General features: G+C 41.0%; 1 protein-coding gene across 2 annotated transcripts in view; it reads left to right on the top strand.

Annotated features, from left to right (window-relative positions):
- Nucleotides 1-25,217, top strand: part of RNF128 (ring finger protein 128) — a 107,323-nt gene that overhangs the window by 30,329 nt on the left and 51,777 nt on the right. The window contains exon 1 of one of the 2 annotated variants that reach the window (XM_040468375.1): nt 17,390-18,115. The exons of the other annotated variant lie outside the window; for it this stretch is intronic. Within the exon in view, the coding sequence (XP_040324309.1) occupies nt 17,623-18,115 (493 nt within the window). The 5' untranslated portion in view covers nt 17,390-17,622. Of the gene's footprint in view, nt 1-17,389; nt 18,116-25,217 lie in introns of those variants that run through there. 2 annotated transcript variants of the gene reach the window in all.

Here is a 25,217-nt window from a genome sequence, read left to right as displayed (position 1 = left end):
ACCATATGGTTTCACTCTTATGTGGATCCTGAGAAACTTAACAGGAACCCATGGGGGAGGGGAAGGAAAAAAAAAAAAGAGGTTAGAGTGGGAGAGAGCCAAAGCATAAGAGACTGTTGAGAACTGAGAGCAAACTGAGGGTTGATGGGGGGTGGGAGGGAGGAGAGGGTGGGTGATGGGTATTGAGGAGGGCACCTTTTGGGATGAGCGCTGGGTGTTGTATGGAAACCAATTTTACAATAAATTTCATATATAAATAAAAAGAAAAAATAAATAAAGGGACTATAAGTATCAAAAGCTGGGCTATTAGTGGAGTAGTAGGTATGGAAGCTCACTGGCAATGGGTAAAAGGCTATAAATAGTGAGTCGTACAGCTCTGACAGTGCTTGACTAAGGGGATGCAGAGGGTAATTAAGATTACCATGTAAAAGATATGTGTATGTACACTTCCATGATGGTAATTTCTTTCTCCAGTTTTAGTTGTTGGTAATTCTGAGGAGACTTTGGTGGGTGGGGCGATGTGGAATGAGAAAAGTCTTCTAGGTTAGGCATTCCTTATCCACATTAATTTTTCAGTAGACTTAAATGTAAGTTGATATCGTATTGCATTAAATATAATTTGTGCATGGGGTGCCTGGGTGGCGCAGTCGGTTAAGCGTCCGACTTCAGCCAGGTCACGATCTCGCGGTCCGTGAGTTCGAGCCCCGCGTCAGGCTCTGGGCTGATGGCTCAGAGCCTGGAGCCTGTTTCCAATTCTGTGTCTCCCTCTCTCTCTGCCCCTCCCCCGTTCATGCTCTGTCTCTCTCTGTCCCTAAATAAATAAATAAATAAATAAATAAAATTTGTGCAAATGGGACATGAATTCCAGATGTCAAAAATGTATTGGGATATTAAAATTTTGTAATTCCACACATTAGAAATTCAGTAGCATGGACGATATTCTCTGGTACTTTTATATATATAATATATATAAAATATAATATATATTAATTTACATTCAAATTAGTTAGCATTTGGTACAATAATGATTTCAGGAGTAGAATCCAGTGATTCATCCCCTGCATATAACACCCAGTGCTCATCCCAAGTGTCCTCCTTAATGCCCCTTGCCCATTTAGCCCATTTCCCCTACCCAAAACCCCTCCAGCAATTTCTCAGTTGTCTGTATTTAAGAGTCTCTTATGTTTTGTCCCCTCCCTGTTTTTATATTATTTTTGCTTCCCTTTCTTTATGTTCATCTTTTTTGTATTTTAAATTCCACATATGAATGAAGTCATATGATATTTGTCTTTCTCTAATTTCGCTTAGCATAGTTGTTTTTTAATGTCATAAGAAAACATCCAAATTCCTTGGCAAAAAGAAAACAAAAATAATTTCCTAAATTTAATTAAAGTAATATATCATACATTTCTATAACCAACACTATTCCTCCCTTTAAAAAACTTTTTATTTTGAGATAATTGTGAATTCACATGCAGTTTTAAGGAACAGAGATATCATATACCATTCACCCAGTTTCCCCCAATAGTATTATCTTAAATAACTATATATAGTACAATATAGCAATCAGGAAATTGACATTAAAGCCAAATTATGGAAAGAGCTCAAATGTCCATTGGCTGTCAAATGGATAAAGAAGATGTGGTATATATATACACAATGGAATATTACCCAGAATCAAAAAGAATGAAATCCTGCCATTTGCAACAACATGGATGGAACTAGAGTCTATTATGCTAATCGAAATAAGTCAGTCAGAGAAAGATAAATATCATATGAGTTCACTCATATTTGGAATTTAAGAAACACAACAGATGAACATAGGGGAAGGGAAGGAAAAATAATATAAAAACAGAGAGGGAAGCAAACCATAAGTGACTCTTAAATACAGAGAAGAAACTGAGGGTTGCTGGAGGGGAGGTGGGTGAGGGCATGGGCTACTTGGGTGATGGGCATTAAGTATGGCACTTGCTGGGATGAGCACTGGGTGTTACATGTAAGTGATGAATCACCAAATTCTACTCCTGAAATCATTATTACACTATATGTTAACTAACTTGGATTTAAATTTTAAAAATAAAAATAAATAAATAATAAATAAATAAATTGACCTTGATACAATCCACTCACCCTATTTGGATTTTACTACTTTTAATGCTCTCATTTGCATGTGCTATGTGATTTTATCACATGTGTGGGTTCACGTGCCATGGCCACAGTCAAGATTCAGAATAATTGCATCACTACAGGCTCCCGCATATTGCCCTTTTATAGCCACATGCACCTCTATCCCATACCCTCTCTTTTACTCTGGGCAACCACTAATCTGTTCTCCATTATTATAATTTTTTCATCCCCAAAACATTATATAAATGGAATCACACTGTACGTAGCCTTTAGGATTGGCCTTTTTTTTTTTTAACTCAGTATAATTCTCTGGAGATTCATCCAGATTGTCCCATATAGTCATAGTTCATTCCTTTTTATTAGTGAGTAGTAGTCCATGGTATGGATGTACCACAGCTTAACCATTCATCTATTGAAGAACACCTGGGTTGTTTCCAGTTTGGGGCAATTATGAATTAAGCTGCTATAAACATTTGTATTCAGGTTTTAGTGAACATAATTTTTCATTGATCTGAGGTCAAGGCTCATGACTGGAATTGCTGAGTCATATGGTAGTTGCATGTTTATTTTTATGAGACACTGCCAGACTGTTTTCCAGATTGGCTGTACCATTTTACATTCCCATCAACAATGTATGTGTATATGTGATCCCGTTTCTCCACATCCTCATCGTCACCTTTGGTGTCACCACTTTTTCTTAAGCCATTCTGGTAGGCACACTGTGATATCACATGTGGTTTTAATTGCATTTCCCTAATGGCTAACGATGTTGAACATCTTTTCATGCACTTATTTGCCATTTCCTCTTTGGTCAGATGTCTGTTCTTGTCTCAGAGAAAAAGCATCCAAAATACGAAGGGGTTCTTTTTATGTAGAAATTTGAGTGACATTGGTGGGTAATGAGGTTTTATAAAAGAAACTAATGCTGTTAAGTTGGGACTTGTTTATTGGATAAGATAGAAGCCCTAACATTAATTCTTACCCCTGTGAAGACATTGTTTTTTAATGTCATAAGAAAACATCCAAATTCCTTGGCAAGTACTCCTGTGGAGAACTAGGAAAATGGGATCCAGGAACTATACTTGGCTTTTTGATACCTTGACTATAGAGAGAATTGAGAGAATACAAATGAATAGAGAGATAAGAGCTTTTTGTAGGTATTGGATTCAGTCATTTGATGAATACATTTTCTAGCAAGTACCGGTAGTGCAGATATTTTATATTTTTGGTATGCTTTAGATATATTTGGATACCGTTTGTTGCCCTGTTCTAAGAGTCACTGTTGTATACTCACCCTGACAGAGACCAGTCTACTTCAGCTCTGGCGGGGCAGCATAATTATTTGTCAGCAGAACTACTACTCCCTTCAAAGAAGAGTTTGAATCAAAAACCTGCAATGACAGACTACTGCCTAACAAAATCAAGACCAAATTCCTAAATATATATTCAAGGTCAATAAAGCCCTAACCTACATTTTCTGCTCTCCCACTCCTTCTCTTGTGCTCTAACCAAACTGAAACAATGTTTTCTAAATCCATTCTGCTCTTTCCTGACTTCGAGCTTTTGTCCCTACTATATCCATTGCTGAAATCTCTTCCCTCACCATCTATCCCTTAAGGCCCTGCTTAGATGTTACTTTCTCCATGAAATCTCCTCTAATTCCTTGAGTCAGAATCAAACATTCCTGCCTTTGTACTCACACAGAACTTTGAACCCCCTTACAGCACCCATCTCTCTGACCACCCTTTTGTGTAACTGTCATGCCAACACAGTAACATGGACAAATTTGAAATGCATTTTGCTAAGTGAAGGAAGTTAGACACAAAAAGCTACATACTGAATGACTCCATTTATCTGACATTCTGGAAAAAGCGAAACCATAGGGACAGAAAACAGACTAAGGGTTACTAGGGTAAGGGTGGGGGGCAGGGTTTGACTATAAAGGCATAACACAAGGGAATTTGGGGGGTGATGGAACTGTTCTATGTCCTGATGGTGGTAGTGGCTACACAACTGTATGTCTGTCAAAAATTACAGAACTGTACACTAAAAAGGGTGAATGTTACTGCATGTAAATTACACCTTCACAAAAACAATGAGAAAAATTTATACCAGCCAGCCAACCTGCCCTTTAGCTCCGGCCATCTATTTACTTGTTCTTCAAATGTACTGTAATGTGCCAGGCTAAGAGCTGGGGCTACAAAGAAGAAAAATATGTGGCTCCTCCTCTCAAGGAACTCAGTCTCTGATGGAGGTGATAGGTATGCAGGTAAATAAATGCAGCAGGGTATAAAAGATGCTATATATAACACAGGCATATGTCAGATACAGTGGAGGCATAAAGGAAGGAGTGGTCATATGGACCTAGATTGTGGAGGGGCTATCCTTCCAAGTTTAGAAATTTATATTTTATTCAATATGCAATGAGAAGTGACATAATCGTAGCTATGTTTTCATAAGTGTAATATGGCAGTTAATATGAAGGATGATCTGCAGGCGGGGGAGAGACAAAAAGCAAGGAGGTCAATTAGAAAGCTATTTACAATAGTCTAAGAGAAAATCAATATTACTTCTCCATTAGTAGACGATTGAGATTGGACTAAGCTTTCAATTAAAGATTGTATTGGCTAATAATCCAGATGCATGTAGGCAAAAACAAACAGAGGGCCCACAAAATTTTTCTTGCTACAATATACCCCCGGTAGACTGGCATACTTAATGGAGGGATCATGTTGCATTGATCCTTTTTTTAATGTTTTTATTTTACTTCTGAGAGAGAGAGAGAGAGAGAGAGAGAGAGAGAGAGAGAGAAAGCACGAGCAAGGGAGGGGCAGAGAGAGACGGAGACACAGAATCCAAAGCAGGCTCCAGGCTCTGCGCTGTCAGCACAGAGCACGATGCGAGGCTTGAACTCACAAACCACAAGATCATGACCTGGGCCAAAGTCAGATGCTCAACCAACTGAGCCACCCAGGTGCCCCAACATTGATTTTTTATCTCCCCCAGCAACTATCATAAGACTTTGCAGATATTAGAAGCTCTAAGTTTATTATTCTAATGAATAAATTACAGAACAGGGGAATTTTCTTTTAAATTACTGAAATTCCAAAGGAGAAAATTATAATTCCTGCATGCCCGATGTCACTAACTGCTTACAATTTTGTATGTCAGACAGCCCAGAGGGTAAAGGTTAGTAAAAATGTTTTATTCCTAAATTTGTATACAGATTGAAGTGATCAGGTAGAATTAGTCTAGCACTTTTCCCCCCAGAAAGTCTGCTTCTTCTTTGCTCACTGCTACCTAACACAATTTTCAGTGACAGGGGTAAGATTCTGTGAAAAAGAAAATGGAATAACAGCAGGCATTATAAATACACTTCTGTTTTTTCTTTTTCTTTTTTCTTTTTCTTTTTTTTTTTTTAACTATGGCCTCTGTCTTGAAACTTTGAAAACGTTTGCTGAAAATGCCTATAAGGGACGTAATTGAAAGCACTGATATAAGATAGCCTTCTTGAAACGTGTGAAGTTTTCATCTTGCCTTGAATCTAACCAAATAGAAGGTCCAAAAACCAGCAGAGTGCTATGCTGTAAACACCATGTAGGGCCCAAACGTATGCTCTCATCAGGTCCCTAAACACCTCAACTATCCTCACCTAAGAAAAACAAAGGCATTTAATGAACTTGGTGGGATTATTGAAGGTAAACTTGATGAGCCTCTTCTTCAAACACACAAGAGCTTCAGGCTTTCAATTTCTGCTCTTTTTTTTTTCTCTTCTCTCCCAAAGAGCAAACATTGTTGAGCCACTTCATTGCCTCTGGTGAAAGGCTTTCTGTGGCTCCAGAGTTGACAACATCCAGAATATTAAGCAGTCACTGACTTCTGCATCTGAACTAGTTTGCTATGAAGAACATGAAGTATACTGACGCTATCTGCACCCAAAGTTACACAGAGACAACTTAGAAAAAAGTGTACCTACCCCCTGCTATTTGAAGGTTTGTCAGCTAAGGGAGAAGTGATTTTATAGATTCCAGAGTGTGCTGTGGTTCCGTGGATCGGGACACTTTTTTTCCTTTGGATGTTCCCCTTAGTATTTTTCCTCATTAAAGTTCCTATGCCTTTACATTGCATGATTTGTGATGAAGTCAAACCAAAGTAATTTTTGTAGCCACAAAATACCCTTTTGTTGAAGGCCTGCTTGCCCCTTGCCTGTTTCCTATGACCAATATAACCATAACACTTATCTAATTCTGGTGTGACAAAACTTAATTACTGTGCGAATTACAAGTGGTAAGCCAGCTGATTTCAGCTGTCTCAACTATGTGACAGCACCTGGTCACTTAATGCCAAATACTTGTTTACTACATGTTATTGATCAGTTTTGAGCCCTGGCCAGTTGTGGCTAATCCTAATGCATATAGCTGGCAGCTGTGAATTTGTGACTTTGCCCCTTGGAATACAATGGCTGCCTTTGCCCACACTTGGGCAGACCTGAGCTTCTAAAGGGCAAGCCTTGGCCTCAGTAGGTGATTGTGATTACGCACTCTAATACAAGTATGTTTATTCTTAAACTGCTTTTCAGAAATCCTAGCTTTACTAGGAATTATCAAATTATGTTCCCATTAAAAATGAACCCCTGGGGCAGCTGGGTGGCTCAGATGGTTAAGCATCTGACTTCAGCTCAGGTCATGATCTACGGTTCATGAGCCCCACTTCGGGCTCTGCGCTGACAGAGCTGAGACTGCTTGGGATTCTCTCTCTCTCTCTCTCTCTCTCTGCCCCTCCCCAACTTACATGCTCACTCTAAAAAAACACTTATAAAAAATTAAAATTAAAATTAACCCCATTCTGTCTGTAGGTTAAAAAAAATACCCATTGTCCATGTACATTTTTAAGAACTCAACTCCTCCCTAATTTAGTAAACTGATCTGATCTATGCCTGCCAGGCCCACCCTCCTCTATAGCTCTTCTATCATTTGTGCTAGGCAGTGGCAAGATCATAGATACTTCTTCAGATATACTATTTGAGTTGTTAGGCTTTAATTTGAGGGAACATTAAGTGGTTCAGAATATAGCTATATAATTTTTCATTATTATTTTCCCCATTTTATAGTTGAGCAAGAAGAAAGAGAAACTGGGGTGCCTGGGTGGCTTACAGTTTGTGATCTCACAGTTTGTGAGTTTGAGCCCTGCATCAGGCTCTGCACTGACAGTGTGGAGCCTGCTTGGAATTCTCTCCCTCTCTCTCTGCCCCTCCCCAACTTTTGCATGTGCTCTCTTTCTCTCTCTCAAAATAAATAAATAAACATTTTAAAAAAGAAGAAGAAAGAGAAACTTCCTCCGTGTCAAATATCCAGCCAAAAGTAAATCTAAAACTAATAGGAGATGGGCGCCTGGGTGGCTCAGTTGGTTGAGCGCCCGACTTCAGCTTAGGTCATGATCTCATGTCTTGTGGGTTCGAGCCCCGCATCAGGCTCTGTGCTGACAGCTCACAGCCTGGAGACTGTTTCGGATTCTGTTTCTCCCTCTTTCTCTGCCCCTCCCCCACTCGCACTTTGTCTCTCTCTCTCTCTCTCAAAAATAAATAAACATTAAAAATTAAAAAAAAATAACAGCAGAGGCTGGAGTGGGGTGCTCTGTGGATCTAGTCTACTGAGTAGCATTAATGGATTGGAACTAAATCTCACATGGTTTCATATCTGTAGGGCAAATTCATTAAAAACATTGTTCTCGCTCATTTTCCCCAAGTAATTACTTTTCTTTCTTTCAATAGCATATACATAAATCTCTTGTGGTCACAGATTTAATTCTTTTGGAATCTTCATCTTACTAGAAACCTGAAAAGGAAAGAGAGGAGACTGCCTGAGACCAGATGAGTTTCCCAAGTAGGCTGTCCTGATGCCGGCAGTGGAGGGAAGGTAAAAATCAATCGTGCCATGTCCATCATTTCCCCCCAGCACTGGCCCTGCCCAATGTTCTGCCAATGCCATTCCTGTTCCCCATATCTTGGGCCCTTCCCCACTCTTGTTCCTCTTTAGCAATCTGGGATCTCCTCAATCATCTCCCCAAACTCGATAGCTAATCTAATCCCCAGTAGCAACCAAATTGACACAATTTAGTACAAATTTTCTGCATTGTCATCCATCAATACAATTCCTTTCTGTACTCATTTTCATCCACGGACATAAAACACCCTTTCTGCACATAACACACACGTGTTCAGGCACTGCTCGCCACACACTCATGGGAGTGAGAGTGCTCACCTGAAGATGTAATCATTTATAAATGATGATGAAGCACTTGACTAAATGCACTTTCATAATCTGTTTAGGAATTTGGAGGCTGCAAAGCAGGAAATCTGGGCCCTCTGGTGAGGGGCTTTGTAGAATGCTAAAATATGTTACTGGATGTACTGTAAAACACCCATTCTTTGCACCCTGTCATAATTTCCTTACTATGTAAGTGGAGAGGTTGTATAGGAGAGTGAAAATGGCATAGAATTTGGAGTCATACTCCTACTGTGAATTCCAACTCTGCCACATACTGGTTGTATGACCTTTGGCAAGATACTTTACTTTTCTGAGCCTCATTTTCCTCATCTGAAAAAAAAAGGGAATTATAATAGGATTTTATTACCTGTTGTAAGAGTTGACTGATATATATAATTCATGCATGTAAAGTATCTGGCACATAGTAGGTTTGCAATAAATATGTTGCCTTCCTACCATTATTTTTGAAAGTACTATTGAATAGAGTGGAATGTGGTATAATAGGACAAGTGTAGTGGTTTTTTTTAATGTTTATTAAACATTACCTGAGCTGAAGTCGGACGCTTAACTGACTGAGCCACCCAGGCACCCCAGAACAAGTGTAGATTTCATTTAAGATGGGTCAAATTCCAATTCTGCCATATGGTTACCATGGGTGACCTCAGTAAGTTACTTAACCTGATCCTCAGTTTCTTCTTCTGTATGATGTAGCATATACTTATCTCATAGGTAGAAGTACCTGGCCTATAGTAGGTTCTCAAGGATAGGTGAGGGCTATCCTTATGGGGGCTCCTGGGTGGCTTAGTCTGCTAAGCGTCTGACTCTTGGTTTTGGCTCAGGTCATGATCTCATGGTTCGTGGGTTTGAGCTCTGCATCAGGCTCCGCACTGACAGCATGGAGCCTGCTTAGGATTCTCTCTCTCTCTCTCTCTCTCTCTCTCTCTCTCTCTCCCCCTCTCCATCTCTCTCCGTCTCTCTCTCTCTCTAAATAAATAAATAAACTTTTTGGTAATTTTTTATATTTATTTATTTAATGTTTTATTTATCTTTTTTCCTTTGTTGTTTTTTTTTAATTTTTTTAATTTTATTTTTTAAATTTACATCCAAATTAGTTAGCATATAGTGCAACAATGATTTCAAGGGTAGATTCCTTAATGCCCCTTACCCATTTAGCCCATCCCCCCTCCCACAACCCCTCCAGTAACCCTCTGTTCTCCATATTTAAGAGTCTCTTATGTTTTGTCCCCCTCCCTGTTTTTATATTATTTTTGCTTCCCTTCCCTTATGTTCATCTGTTCTGTGTCTTAAAGTCCTCATATGAGTGAAGTCATATATTTGTCTTTCTCAGACTGACTAATTTCGCTTAGCATAATATCCTCTAGTTCCAACCACGTAGTTGCAAATGGCAAGATTTCATTCTTTTTGATTGCTGAGTAATACTCCATTGCATATATATACCACATCTTCTTTATCCATTCATCCATCGATGGACATTTGGGCTCTTTCCACACTTTTGCTATTTTTGATAGTGCTGCTATAAACATTGGGGTGCATGTGTCCCTTTGAAACAGCATACCTGTATCCTGGGATAAACACCAAGTAGTGCAATGGCTGGGTCGCAGGGCAGTTCTATTTTTAATTTTTTGAGGAACCTCCCTACTGTTTTCCAGAGTGGCTGCACCAGCTTGCATTCCCTCCAGCAATGCAAAAGAGATCCTGTTTCTCTGCATCCTTGCTAACATCTGTTGTTGCCTGAGTTGTTAATGTTAGCCATTCTGACAGGTGTAAGGTGTTATCTCATTGTGGTTTTGATTTGTATTTCCTTGATGATGAGTGATGCTGAGCATCTTTTCATGTGTCGGTTGGCCATTTGGATGTCTTCTTTGGAGAAGTGTCTATTCATGTCTTTTGCCCATTTCTTCACTGAATTGGGTTTTTTTGGTGTTGAGTTTGATAAGTTCTTTACAGATTTTGGATACCAACCCTTTATCTGATTCTGATATGTCATTTGCAAATATCTTCTCCCATTCCGTCAGTTGCCTTTTAGTTTTGTTGATTGTTTCCTTCTCTGTGCAGAAGGTTTTTATTTTGATCAGGTCTCAATAGTTCATTTTTGCTTTTGTTTCCCTTGCCTCTGGAGACGTGTTGAGTAAGAAGTTGCTGTGGCCAAGATCAAAGAGGTTTTTGCCTGAAATAAACATTTTTTTTTAATTAAAAAGGGGTAGCTATTAATGTTATGGACGTGAGAAGACTGTTTCAGAGAGAGCATACCCACTCTTGGAGATCACTTCTTTGAAATTCTGTCTTGTCTTTGAGTGCAGGAAAGCTTGGTTTAACAACGATCCCCTGTTTTCTAATAGTTGCATACCCACTTGAGTTGACTGAAGTTTACCTGCACTCAGAAATGATGTTATTTGAAAGTATGCTGCACCATCACATTGTGGGCTTTTGCTTTGTTTGGCTGCTCACTCTCTCCACACCCCCATCAATTCCCTCTTGCTATCCACAAAACAGCTGCCTGGAGCAGAAAATTGTTGCCATCCCCTCTCTACACATTTTCTACACCTATATTATGAGCTGTGTAGCCACGACATTGCTTAGTTGTCAAGACACTATTTGTCCCAGATGGTGCTTTGCCATTTATTTAATGGTAAGAAGCCAGATGTGATGTCTCATTTCTTTTTTTTTTTTAATTTTTTTTTCAACGTTTATTTATTTTTGGGACAGAGAGAGACAGAGCATGAACGGGCGAGGGGCAGAGAGAGAGGGAGACACAGAATCGGAAACAGGCTCCAGGCTCTGAGCCATCAGCCCAGAGCCCGACGCGGGGCTCGAACTCACGGACCGTGAGATCGTGACCTGGTTGAAGTCGGACGCTTAACCGACTGCGCCACCCAGGCGCCCCTTGATGTCTCATTTCTTGCAGACATATTAAAGGCTGAATGCTGTTGTCCATCTCTGCACCTCTGCAGAAACTCAGGGTGATTGGAAACATAATTGGTCACAATGGTGCCCTGATGTTGCTTCTGCATGATGCTTCTCTGCTTATTAGTTCATTATTTAGATGGCACACTGCTCAAGGCACCTTTTGGCTCACTACTGCTGATACAAATATTTAGCAGGGTTAGCCTTAGTGGTAGGATTTGAGAAATCCCAAAAGGTTCCTGGCCCAAGTGTGTCTCCCTCACTGGTTACAGTGCCTGAAATGCATATGAGAAACATTTCACTTGAACTTATTTTGGTATAAGGCCATGTTAAAGTGCGAAAGCCACTCTCCAAAAGGAAGATACGGAGTCATTATCAGCTATTAACACTTACAGTCAGGACTACATTGGAATCCTGATTCTGTTACTAGTTATATGACCTCAATCAGGTTGTAAATTCTCTCTGAGCCGGTCTGCTCTTCTGAAAACGGGGATAATAGTGGATGATTGTGAAAATTAAATGAGATAATAGGGGCACCTGGGTGGTTCAGTCGATTAAGCTTCCGACTTCAGCTCAGGTCATGATCTCGCAGTCCGTGAGTTTGAGCCCCGCATCAGGCTCTGTGCTGACAGCTCAGAGCCTGAAGCTGCTTTCAGATTCTGTCTCTCCCTCTCTCTCTGCCCCTCCCCCACTCATGCTCTGTCTCTCTCTCTCTGTTAAAAATAAACATTAAAAATTAAAAAAAAATTAAATGAGATAGTGCATGTACAGTACATAGCGAATGCTCAATGAGCAGTAGCTGTTATTTAGCCTTACGGACAGTAGGACTTCTAGGGAATACTTCTATGGCTAGTCCATTTGGTTGGAGGGTTGGGAATAAGGTGAAGTTTGGTACAGGAAAATTGCTCAAAGCAAACGTCCTGGTGCAGTGGCAATATAGCCATGAGTAGCAAGGAAACTCTAGGGACCCGGGCTTGCAGGAGCTGGGTAGGAGGAAGTGGAAGGACTGAAGCAAAGTCAAACTACACTTTCATGAACTTTCCAACAAGCAAAATGTAGTACTATTCAGGATGCGATGTTCTGTGAGGTAGTAAACTCTGACACTGGGAGTGTTCAAGCAGAGCCTGAGTGCTGGCTACCCATCAGCAATACCCTAGTTTGCCCCAGGGCTTCTGAAACTTGTGTGCATGTGTACAAATCATCTGCAGATCTTGTTAAAATGCAGGTTCTGACTCAGCAGGTCTGGAGTGGGACCCAAAATTCTTCATTTCTCACAAGCTCCCTGCTGATGCTGATGCTCCTGATCAACAGGTCTTATTCATAGGAGGAAGGCTCTGTTGCAGTTTGAAAAGAAATCACAGACAGAGGGATATTATTGGGGAAAGCCACAGAGTTACCCAGACAAGTCTCCACAGAGTGGAAGGACTTTGATGCAGTCATGATATGCAGTCTGGTTCTTAGCTTTGTAGGTTTTGAGATTTGATTGGTAGTATAACTAGAGACTGGGCTCTTGGGGACTGACTCACATTTAACCAAATTCACAAGAGACCAATATCCATGCCAGAATGCCAACTGATTAATTTATAATGAGAAGTATAACTTCCAAGTGGACCAGATACTAGTGTTTGCTGATCAGTGCATTATCTCCCTATAGGCATATTTACATGGGGAGCTAGCTGATAATAAGAAGGTTGCTTGACGAGGATGGACTCATAGCAAGGGGAGTTCATAGGATGATTTTAACAGTTACATGTCTTTAAGCTATAATAGTGTGATATCTCCATCTCCACAACTGGGCTAGACCTCCAGAATAGTGCTGCAGATGTTAGCTTCCTCACTAGTCTTTCTGCCTCCTGTCTTGTCTTCATACAATCCAGATGATCTATTTGAGCCTAGGTATCATAATAATCATTTATTTGTTCCACTGACTTCAATATAAATTCACAGTTTAAAACATCATTACAAAATGCTTAAAACATAGAGACAAGGGGCACCTGGGTGGTTCAGCTGGTTGAGTGTCCAGCTCTTGACTTTGGCTCAGGTCATGGTTCCAGGGTCCTGAGGTCAAGCCCTGTGTCGGGCTCCACGCTGAGCATGGAGCCTGCTTAAGATTCTTCTCTCTCTCTCTCTCTCTCTCTCTCTCTCTCTCTCTCTCTGGCGTCTGGGTGGCTCGGTTGGTTAAGCATCCAACTTCAGCTCAGGTTATGATCTCCCAGTTCGTGGGTTTGAGCCCCGCATCAGGCTCTCTGCTATCAGCACAGAGCTTGCTTTGGATGCTCTGTCTCCCTCTCTCTCTGCCTCTTCTCTGCTGATGCTTGCAACCTCTCTCTCAAAAATAAATAAACATTAAAAAAAAAGATTCTAGCTCTCTCCCTCTGCCCCTCTCAACCACTCATGCATGCTGTCTCTAAAAACAAAAAAATTAAAAATTAAAAAATAGAGAGAAGTTGAAAAAAAGAGTACAGTGAGTACCTATAGACCCACCATCTAGACTCAACAATTGCTATCATTTTGCCATATTTACTTTATGTGTGTGTGTGCCTGTATGCACATATGTGTTGAATCCATACTCTTTAACACAATTTTCTAAACTCTTCATATTCTGGCACAGCCTACTTGTCCAGCTTCACTTTCCCTGGCTCTCCCTTTGCAACTTGCATCCCAGCCATACTTAACTATTTAATGTTAGTTCCCTGAATGCTCCTGGTGTTTTCATGTAATATATTATTGCCTATTCCTGAATATACTTACTCCCTTTTGCTTGATTAACTCTATTTGTTCTTAAAGACTCAGCCACACCCATGTTGCCATAGCACCCTACGTTTTTCTCAGTCATAACAGTTATTAAACTGTACTGTTATCGTCTACCTCTCTGACTTTCCTACTAAACTGTGAACTCATTGAGGGTAGGGACTTTTTTTTTTTTTGTCTCTGTATACCTACGCCTCTCCAGTGGCTTGCACTTGGTAGGTGTTCAATAATCAGAAAATCCAACTGCCCACCGGAGGGTTCTACCTAGTTACATCATAGGCAACTCAAGATCAACGTATCTATACTGAGCTCATCTCTCTTCCACCCGCTTCTGCCCATTTACACCCCTCCTCTGGGGTGCCTGGGTGGCTCAGTCTGTTTAAGCTTCCGACTTTGGCTCAGGCCATGATCTCAATGGTTCGTGAGTTCAAGCCCCGCTTTGGGCTCTGCACTGACCCTGTGGAGCCTGCTTGGGATTCTCTCTCTCTCTCTACACCCCTCCCCCACTCGTGCTCTCTTTTTTTCTCTCTCAAAATAAATAAACTTTAAAAAAATAAATAAAGCCATCATCCTGACTGAATGTCATCCAGCCTTCCAAGCCAAAAACCTCAGAGCAAACCCTAACTCTTCCCTCTCTTTTATCCTCCAACATAAATTTCCAATCTGTCCACCTCTCTTTATCTCTGCTACCTGTCTAGGCTGGGCCAGCTTCTTCTCTCACCTGGAGCACTCCTGAAAATCTTCTATCTTGGCCCACTCCTTCTCATCTTGTCCCCTCCAGTCTATTATCCACAGAGGAGCCATAATGATCTCTAAAATTCAGAGCTGATTATATTACTCCATGTGTAAACCCTGATTGTATTACTCCCTGCTTTTGGATAAAGTCCAAACTCCTCAGCTTTGATGAAAGGACTCTCGAGAACTGACCTCTGTGCACCCATAGAACTTTGTGTCTTGTACTCTTGGGTTCCAACCATTTTGTGTTTATAGAACCTGTAGTACATTTTGTCTCCCAACATTTTCAGTTTCATGCCCCAGCGCATTCCCTTGTATTGTTTTCTGCCTAGGAAGGCTAACCCTCTCAAACTCAGCATGGACAGGTGTCACCTCCTGTGGGCAGCTTTTCCTTACTTCCCAGCCTGGGTTAGGTTCCTCTTCTCTATTACCCGTTACTGCCCTGTGCACACCTCTGTCACAGCACTCACACTATACACATATAGCTCTCTATACTGCAATAATAAGTTTGCTTGTTTGTCCCATTGAAACTAATTTATGAATTTTTTGAGAGCAGAGTTAATGTCTTATTTGCCTTTTTTCCTTTTTACCCCAGTGCTTAGTTGAGGGCTGGCATATAGTAGATGTGCAAGAAATACTTGTTTAAGAATGAATATTAACAAATGTCTCTCCAAACTTCATTTTTGTAGATGCCTTATAAAAGATCTCTTTATTTTTTTTAATCTTTATTTATTTTTGAGAGAGAGAGAGAGAGAGACAGAGTGCTAGCGTGGGAGAAACAGAAAGAGAGGGAGACACAGAATCCGAAGCTCACCAATCATGGCTCGAACTCACCAATCATGAGATCATGACCTGAGCCGAAGTCCGATGCTTAACCCACTGAGCCACCCAGGTGCCCCAAAGATCTCTTTAATTTTAAACACATTGTTTCTTTAAAGTACAACATAGTCGATTGCCACACAGGTAATCGTTATTGAATTTTGTGTGTTCTTCAACAAATTCAGACAATTTCTAGAATTGTACTATTTCTTAGAGATGGTCGATTCTACCCTTTCCTTTTTCTGTAGGTAATTTTTATCTCAGAGATAAACATCATCCGTAGTTGGGGGTGTCATGCTGTTGGCCTCACATACCCACTTTGATCTCTTATGTTCCTTTTAGTATAATAGGGTTCATGTTTCACAGATTTGCCCATTTAATTTGGATTCTAGTGCTGTTTAGTTATGGTGTGAATTTTCCCTTAGGTTTGTCTCAAGCCATGAGAGTATCAAGTGAAAAATTGTCCCATTGCTTAATCTTTGGGAATAATATTGATTAAGTAAATGTTGGGCCAGGGACGGAGGGGAGTGTGACTGGGAATTTAACAAATGCTGGGCTGGATAAAGTGAATTGTCTCTTTGAACTGAAAATGTAGCTAAAACTGAAAATCCTGAACATCACTGTCTCTGATTATTATCTCAAAGTGACAACTTTAAGATTATTTACAAGGTATGGGGTCCCTGACCCTGTTTACTAATAATAGTATTTAACAGATATATTTTTTACACTGTGCTAAGCACTGTTCTAAGTGCTTTACATGTATGAACTCATTTAATCGTCTGAACAACTTTATGAGGTAGGTGATATTACTATCCCCATTTTACAGATGATAAGGAAACTGAGTCACAGAGAAGTAACTTCCCCAAGGTAAAAAGTTATCCATAACTGTTATACAACAGGTGTATTAATTCACTTTTGTCCAATGCATATTTCTTAAGCACCTCTTAAATGCAGTAATTGACAGGGCAGATAAAAATTGTTCACTTAAAGTAAGGAGGAATCATAATGCAATATGCCATGCATGAATCACCAAGGTGAGTCAGGCTCCCTTCAGTTGGTGGGAAACGGGCAAAGATTATATAGCTAAGGTCAGGAATGGCGCAGATGTATAGATTCGAGTAAACCTGTTTGTGGAAGACGAGAGAAGAGACTTAGTTTTGATGTGTGTGAAAACGGTAATTCTTTTCTGAGGACTAAGATTACTTTCAGAAGGGGCTTCTGATGCAGTCTATTTAGCACGAGGTAAGCGTCAGAAGGAAATACCCAGTATGACGCTTGTCTGGAGCACGAAAGGAGAAAGCTTTAAAAAAAAAAAAAAAAGTAACAATGCGCTTTTCCTGCCCCTCCCCCTCTAGAGAATCAATAAACAGCCTGCCTGCCCCCTCTCCGGACACCACCCACCCACCCGAATTCCCTTGACTACAACTCAGACCCTTCTGATTCGCGCTTTCTAGAAGTACTTTCACATTCTGGCACCTTAAGCCAGAAAAGGCCTTTAGGCAAATGTTTGGAGTGAAAAACCTATTCTTGCAACCCCAAATGGGCTCTCCTACTGGAGAGCTTTTACGGTCGCAGATGGTATATAGTTCCTGGCCTGTCCATTTTTTAGAACGCGACGCGACACACCTGGCCACACAGCCTCAGAGCCTACTCTAACTAGCCTGCCCATCCTGTTACCCTTTTAAGAGGCGGATCCCGCAGTGTCCTTTCCTCCCTCCCAGCCACCTCTACCCCCAGTCCTCTGGGCGGAGCTTCCAGCTAAAGCCCCAGAGCCCGACGCGGCCGCAGCAGTAGCGGCGAGGACCGGAGCTGCGAAGAGCTGCATCTGCTGCAGCCCCTTCGCCGACGCTACGTGCCTCGCGGCTCCCACCTAGCTCCGGCGCGTGCCGGCCCCTCTCCGCCTCCTTCCCACCTGGAGCGCACCTGGGCCCGGCCGGGTCCCGCCGAGAGCCAGGAGGGCGCGTGCCAGGGGCCCTTCGGGAACCGCAGAGCGCGCGTCATGGGGCTGCCGCCCGGGGCCGGGGTCTTGTGCCGTGGTGGCTGCGGCTTTTCCCGATTGCTGGCGTGGTGCTTCCTGCTTGCTCTGAGTCCCCAAGCCCCCGGCTCCCGGGGGGCCGAGGCTGTGTGGACCGCGTACCTCAACGTGTCCTGGCGGGTTCCGCACACCGGAGTGAACCGCACGGTGTGGGAGCTGAGCGAGGAGGGCGTGTACGGCCAGGATTCGCCGCTCGAACCCGTGGCCGGGGTCCTGGTGCCGCCCGACGGGCCGGGGGCGCTCAACGCCTGTAACCCGCACACGAATTTCACGGTGCCCACGGTCCCGGGGGACTGGGGAAGCGCCGTGCAGGTCTCTTGGTTGGCCCTCATCCAGCGCGGCGGGGGCTGCACCTTCGCAGACAAGATCCATCTGGCTTACGAGAGAGGGGCGTCTGGAGCCGTCATCTTTAACTTCCCGGGGACCCGCAATGAGGTCATCCCCATGTCTCACCCGGGTGAGTGCAGCTACTACATTGCGCCCCATCAACCCCCCTCCGAGGCCAGTTGTTTTTGTTTTTTTTTTCCTCTTATTTTGCTCGGTGCTGTCTTTCCCCTATCCCCTTGCATCGCTGGGAAAACGAGTGCCCTTTCTGTCCCTACCAAGTGAGGCAGGGTCCACTCCTTCCCGAGATCTCACCCTGCCTGGGGAGTGGGGCGAAAAAAAATCCTTCAGAATGTGCCTGTCTGGTGGAAAAGGGTAAGACCAACGGAGTGCGGAGGCTGGCAAGTCGAGAAGGACTGTTTGGGCTCCTTGGGTCACCTTTTCCTGGTGTTCCACAAGGGTGCCTTGCGTTGGCTGCTTTGGTGGTGGGCATTGGCTTTGAAATGACTGGAGTGCAGGCGGCCTGGAAATCCCTTCCTCACTCTTTTTCCTGTTTAACAGCCTCAGGCCGGAGGCAGGTTTTGCCCTCCTCTCTCCCAGTTTTTCTCTCCCTGTTTCCTAGTATCAAGTACACGAGATTGTGTTACTGTGCCCTGTTAACCTCATTGCAGTTTGGGTGGAAACTTTGCCCAGTTTGGGGGCTCTTCTCTGCCCCGGGGTCTCGGGTCCCAAGCAACTGTCGGTATCAGTGCTTTCGTTTGCCTTTGAAACGTCGGATTTCGGTTATTGAGTGGCCAAACAGGTGATTAATGTTACTGAAAAAAAAAAAAAGAGCTTTGTGGATGAGGATAGCAAAGGCCTAGACTTTGGGAAAAATAGTCCAGGTGGGTCTTCAATTTGTAGAGATGGTGTGGGTTACAGTTTTTCCCTGTTGGGTGATTCTTCCAGAAACCTTCTCCCTATTTGTGATTAGGTAGTGACAGTGTATGTATGATCCGAAGCCCCAAAGGACAAAGAGAAAAAAAAAAAATGGAGAAAAAGGAAGAGACACAAAATAGCAGTATATCATAGTTGTTCGAGAGCTGGGCCCCAAGTCAGACCTTGGTTAAATTCCGGCTCCATTGCTAACTAGTCCCGTGACCTTGGGCAACTTATTTGAAGTCTTTCGAGTCTGTGTTCCCTCATCAATCAAAAGGGAAAGAACTAAGAAAAACTACTCCCACAGGTTTGCCTTGAGGATGAAATGAACTAACGCCTGTAAAGAGTTTTAATACACCATCCTTTTCAGTAAAGGCTAGATGATAGGATTAGCCTTTTAAGGAGTCACTGGAGAGATGAATCTGCTTATTTCAGTACTAGAGGTTTTGTGTTTTTCTTAAAGCGGTGGGTTTGGCCCTCCCTAGAGAGCACTTGCATGGGTTGGGTGGTAAAATGGAAAGAGCACTGAACTGGAACTCAGGAGATTGGAGTTCTTTTAGTCCCTTCTTTGCCCCTAGCAGCTTTGTGACCTTGTACAAGTTACTCACTAGCCAAATGATAGTATAGAGTTAGGAGGTGGAGGCCAAATTGGCAGAGTGTGCAGAGACAAAAGCGAAGGAGATGAACTCTTAAGATCCCTTCCAGCTCTAAAATGCTGCGATTCTTAGATTTTAATATTGATTAAAGGAGCAAGTGTATCTCTCCTGGTTGATAAGTCATTGATTAGAATGAAATTATGTTTTAAAGTCTAATAAAAATGAAGAATAAGGATTTGGTAAATTTTAAAGTCCTTAAGTTTCAATTGGCTATCTAAATGCAAAAGTTTAACTTTGTCTCTTCCAAATGAGATTCGTTTGCATGAATGATTTGAAATTGAAGAGTACTCTTTAATAAGGCAGTTCCTATTTAGATCACTTTTATCCTACTTTCTGTTAAGGATGTAAGCTTATATTTATGTGATAGTTTTAAGGGACACTAAAATTAATTTTTGTTGAGCTCCCACTAAGTGCCAAGCAGTCTACATACATCTTACTTATATGCTATTCAGAGACAATATGGTGTACTACAAAAAGCACAGGCATCATAGTCAAGAACGGGTGTCAAATTCTGGATTTAGCACACAATAGCTTTGTACCCTTGATCAGGTTCTGTAACTTTACTGAGTCTCAGTTTCTGCATCTGTAAGATGGAGATACTTATGTTGCTGGGATTGTTTTCTTCTTTTTTTTGTAATTTAAAAAACTTTTTTAATGTGTATTGATTTTTGAGAGAGAGGGAGACAGAGTGCGAGTTGGGGAGGGGCAGAGAGCAAAGGAGACACAGAATCTGAAGCAGGCTCCAGGGTCTGAGCTGTCAGCACAGAGCCTGGTGCGGGGCTTGAACCCAGGAAACATGAGGTGGTGACCTGAGCCGAAGTTGGATGCTTTACCGACTGAGCCACCCAGGTGCCCCTACGTTGCTAGGATTAAGGATAATATATGTAAACCACCTAGCAGATAATAATCACACTCAAAGTTGGTTATTACAGTAGGTTAAAGCCGCAAGATGCAGAAAACATACAAATAGATGCTTATGCAGCTGTCAGTTTAAATAGAATCATGGCTGCTTTATTTCAAGATACTGTCTAGAAATAAAGGCCTAAATATTGAGCACTTAATTAAGTGACACTCAGAAAGGTATTTTGAGACTTAAAAATTTTACTACTGAGATGATAACTACAGCAAATTTTACCACTAGGCTAACTAGCCATAAAAAGCTAGCCTAGTTACTTGAAGTATAGAATCACATTTCTTCCATGAATGCCTCGAGAAACTTCTTTTCAACACAGGGGACAAAATCACTTTGCATTTCATGCACGTGTGTTGTTGAATATTTGCTCCCAAAGTTTTGTATTGTTTGCTTTGCTCATTCCTGAGACTTAGCCTAGGCTAGGGTTCATTGTAATCTCTGGTCAGAAACAACTTATCTGGAATCTTAGTGGCAAAGAGGTAGGACTGAGGTTTAAATGTTGATTAACTCAGTATGTATTGTCTTGAATTACCCAAGGGCCACCAAATGTGGAAAAGCCATTGCTTTTGTCTTTGTTTATGAAACCTCTCTTTAGCCATTCTCACAGGAGTGCTTGAATTGTTTGCCTTTTGAATTTAGGATGAACATCCATACTCTCCCCTATCACAGTCCTGAGAACATGAAGACCCATTTGTTTCAAGTAACAGAACTAACTGATTTAGAGCAGTTGCTTTAACATTTTTGTTTATTGTAGAGGAACTCCACTATATAAAGAGCAATCAGTCAGGAAAATGAGGCTGTTTTTATGTATACCGAAATTTCACAAAAGGTAGTCATAGCCTTGCATCAACCCATGCAGTTTATTTCTGTCTATTGTTTTGGGTTGCAAAGTATCCAGAAAAATCCTGATTTACACAGATAAATAATTGCAAATGATAGATGTTTATTAACAGCTTGTCTTACAGTCTATGATATTTTTCAACCACATTGATCCAGAGTCCTGGAAGGGAATTAGGAGAAAATTTTAGTTTCCAAGGTTAATCACTATTCATATATCTTTATCTTAAATATGAAAATGAGATAAGCAGCCAAAACGTAGAGTAAGCACTAAAGCCATGTAAAATGTAGGATTGTCATGATGAGACACGTTACACATGTTATTGTGCAACTGACTGTTCTGCTTTTGCTGGGCAGATGGGCCTGAACCTTGCATGCTATCTAATTGAGCACAGCCCACTGGTTGAAGTGCTGTAGGTACCTGCTTGTACAATATTCCTCGAGTAAACATGTACAGGCATGAATTAATTGAAAGACCTGAGCAGTGCTACAACCTTCATAATCCATGACACATTTATGGGAACTTGAAACATATTCCAAGGCATGACAGGGTAAGTTATTCCTGAGGGTTGTAAAAAAGTGAATGAACCAAGCAGTTTAAGTTAATGATTTGGTGGTCTCCAATGAGATGTATAAAACAATTGCTTGTATACATTGTTGAAAGACAGTAGAACATATTAACAAGTTGGGCTCTGCCACTTCAGATTTTTGGTCAGATTTTGGTCAACTTAGGATGGGGTTACACCTCTGATTACCCCATCATAAATTGAAAATATCAGTAAGTCGAAAATGCACTTAATACACCTAACCTACCAAACATCATAGTTTAGTGTAGCCTACCTTAAACATGCTTAGAACACCTCCCTTAGCCTACAGTTGGGCAAAGGCATCTGACACCAAGTCTGTTTTATAATAAAATGTGGCTATCTCATGTAATTGGTTGAATACTGTACAGATAGTGAAAAACAGAATAGTTGTAGGGTACAGAATGGATGTAAATGTAGATTGTTTACCCTCACGACCGCATGGCTGACTGGGAGTGCCAGGTCGCTGCCGCTGCCCAGCATCACTGCTGGCCTCACTACTGCATATTGCTAGCCCCAGAAAAGATCAACATTCCAAATCCAAAGTTTCTACTGAATGCGTTTTGCTTTGATACAGCCATTGAGTCGATCCATTATTAAGTCAGGGACTTTCTGTATTTTAAAAATCTTAGGCCAGTTATTTTACTTTTCTATGTGCCTGTTTTCTCCTGTTTAGGATGATCTTAATAATACACTTTCCTCATAAAGTTGCTGGGATTAAATGAGATAATACAAATACAGTATTTAACACAGTGCCTGGCATATAAGGAAGCTCCTGAAATATTTTTTTATCACGATCAAGATAGTTAAATAAATGTATTTTAGAAAACAAAAATGGAGTCTGATGTTTGTAGTACATACTTTGAAAACGAATAGCCTAGAGTACTAAATCCACATTACTTGGAATCCTAACTTTCACACTTTAGGAATAGGGTGAGTAGACTGAATTCTTCACAAGAAAGTCATCTTTGGGCCCACCTGTGTTTGTCATTCTTTTTTCAAATAACTATTTCTACCACCCTCAAGCTACCAATCTTTTCATTCACAAAGGACTTCAAGATAATATTTTATAGTGATTTATCACCACCCAATCCCTTCTCAACCACTTGACATTTAATTTTTATTCTGCTTTTTTCCTAGGATGTTGACTTTGAAGAGAACCTTTTTTCAATAGAGAGGTTCAAAAGAGGATGAGAAGAGACTGGGTGGTGATGGTTTACCAATGTAAAGAACCATTTCAAAATCCATTTCTAGATACATCCTTTTTGATATTTCTGCTGTACCATATTTAACACTGTTGACCACTGCTCTGAAATTCTCCCAAGCTGTCTTTTACTTCTCTTATCTCTCTTTTGTTTCATTTTGGTTGTTTTATTAATTCATTCATCTAACACCTCTTCTTCCTGGTGTTCACACCCGGGCCACCACCACCCTTGCCTCCAGTAAATGCCACATTGATTCTATCACTTTAAATCTCACATATGTCCCATTCTCCCTTGCAACTGTTATTACCCTGCTTTTAGTTCCTGTGTCTTCTCATAGGAACAAATGCTTAGCCTCCTAATTGTTCTCCCTGCCACTGATCAGTTGTTTCTTCCTTCTAGATCTTCCACATTGCCGCTGGAACACAGCTCTGATCACATCTATGCCATTGTGTGAAAAGCCATTGCTTACAAATTTTACACTCCATTTCCTAGCATGGGATACAAGACTCTTAATCTGGTCCCAACATACTTTCAAAGCTTTATGTACCTCTTCTCTCATGTTGATCCCTAAATGCCCTCTGTCCTTTCCCATTATCGTTCCTTTGTTTGTACTTCTCTTTTGCCTCTATACCCTTTTTTTCCCAGCTCTGCTTGCCAAAAACTTATCCATCCTTCAAAACCCAACACAAATGTCTCATCTTTGAAGCCTTTGTCAATTCTTTCCTTTACTCTTCCCACCACAGTCCACACCAAAAACAAAATAATCCTTTTGTTTTAGCTCCCATGGCATTCCGTGTCTTATAGTACTTTTTGCATTTTACTGGTAGTTATGTGTTTATATGTTTTACCTTCCTACTGGATTGTAGTTATTTTAATATTTTATTTTCATATTCCTCATGGGAACCTTTGTACTGTGTGTGCTCTGAAAATGCTTGTCGAGTTGCTTTAAATACCCAAGAATGAAAAAAAAAAATACCCAAGAATGAAAAGAATGCCAGAGGGTCATAAGATTCATTAGAAAAGTATCTAGAAAAATTGAAATCCAATTCATTGAGCATTTATCAAGGATATATTGTGTGCATACTATGCTTCTTACCTGAATATACAAAATAATTAAGGTAAATTAGGAGGAATAAGAGTGTACAAATTTTTCCAGATTGCAGGCTCCTTAATTTCTATGATAATCACCATCATGGGCCAATTAATGGGTTTTTATTCATTTTTTATTTTTTTATGCCTTCGCTAGTTTATTCACGCAATGTATGTTTACTGAGTGCCTACTCTGTTCCAAGCACCGTGAGAGAGAGTTATGAACACAAACATTCTGCATTTTAAAGGAAAAGACAGTGAACAAGTAATGATTTCATTGTTCTCTATTCCATTATTTCATAAAAATTGTTAGAGATTGATTTTATGGAAATACAACAGAAAGTTGCAACTTCTGCTCTCGTCATTGGATTCCACACACCCTGTCATCTGTTCTGGTTGTCCATCCTCACTCTCTAGGTTGCTGAGCTTGGGTCATAAGTATGGTTTATGTGTTTTTAATGGCAAAATGACTTATGTAACAAAGAGATAGTGAGAATGAGTATTTACATTGAACTTTCCCTGTTCTGTTTTTTTGTTTTGTTTTAAAAGCTTGATTTACACCAGCATTCAATTTATGTCTCCACTTAAAATGCTTCCACTGAATTTGTTGGTGATATGTGGAATTCCATTACATAAAAACCTTTAAAAAATAGCTTGATCAGCAAATTATTTTTTTTTAAGATTTTATTTTTAAGTAATCTGCACTGCATGTGGGGCTCAAACTCACAACCCAAGATCAAAAGTCACATGTTCTCTGACTTAGCCAGCCAGGCACCTCAGATTTGTTTTTCTAAGCACATGAAGAACTCCATGCCCCCCTCAGTCCCTGGAAGATGTGTTATCTCCTACAGAATGCCATATTTAATCTGTTCCCAGCCTTAAATGGAATAAACAGAGTATCAAAGACATTTTCTGTTATTTCTGATTATGAAGTTAATCCTGCTTCATGCAGAAAACTTGGAAAACACAGAAAATCATAAAACTAAAAACTATGCATAATTCCTGGGGCACCTGGGTGGCTTAGTCTGTTGAG

This window comes from Herpailurus yagouaroundi, unplaced genomic scaffold (assembly GCF_014898765.1).
Source record: "Herpailurus yagouaroundi ecotype Mexico unplaced genomic scaffold, PumYag 67700, whole genome shotgun sequence".
NCBI classification, from domain to species: domain Eukaryota; kingdom Metazoa; phylum Chordata; class Mammalia; order Carnivora; family Felidae; genus Herpailurus; species Herpailurus yagouaroundi.
The sequence above is the reverse complement of the archived record's forward strand: the minus strand, read 5'-3'. Positions and strand labels throughout refer to the sequence as shown.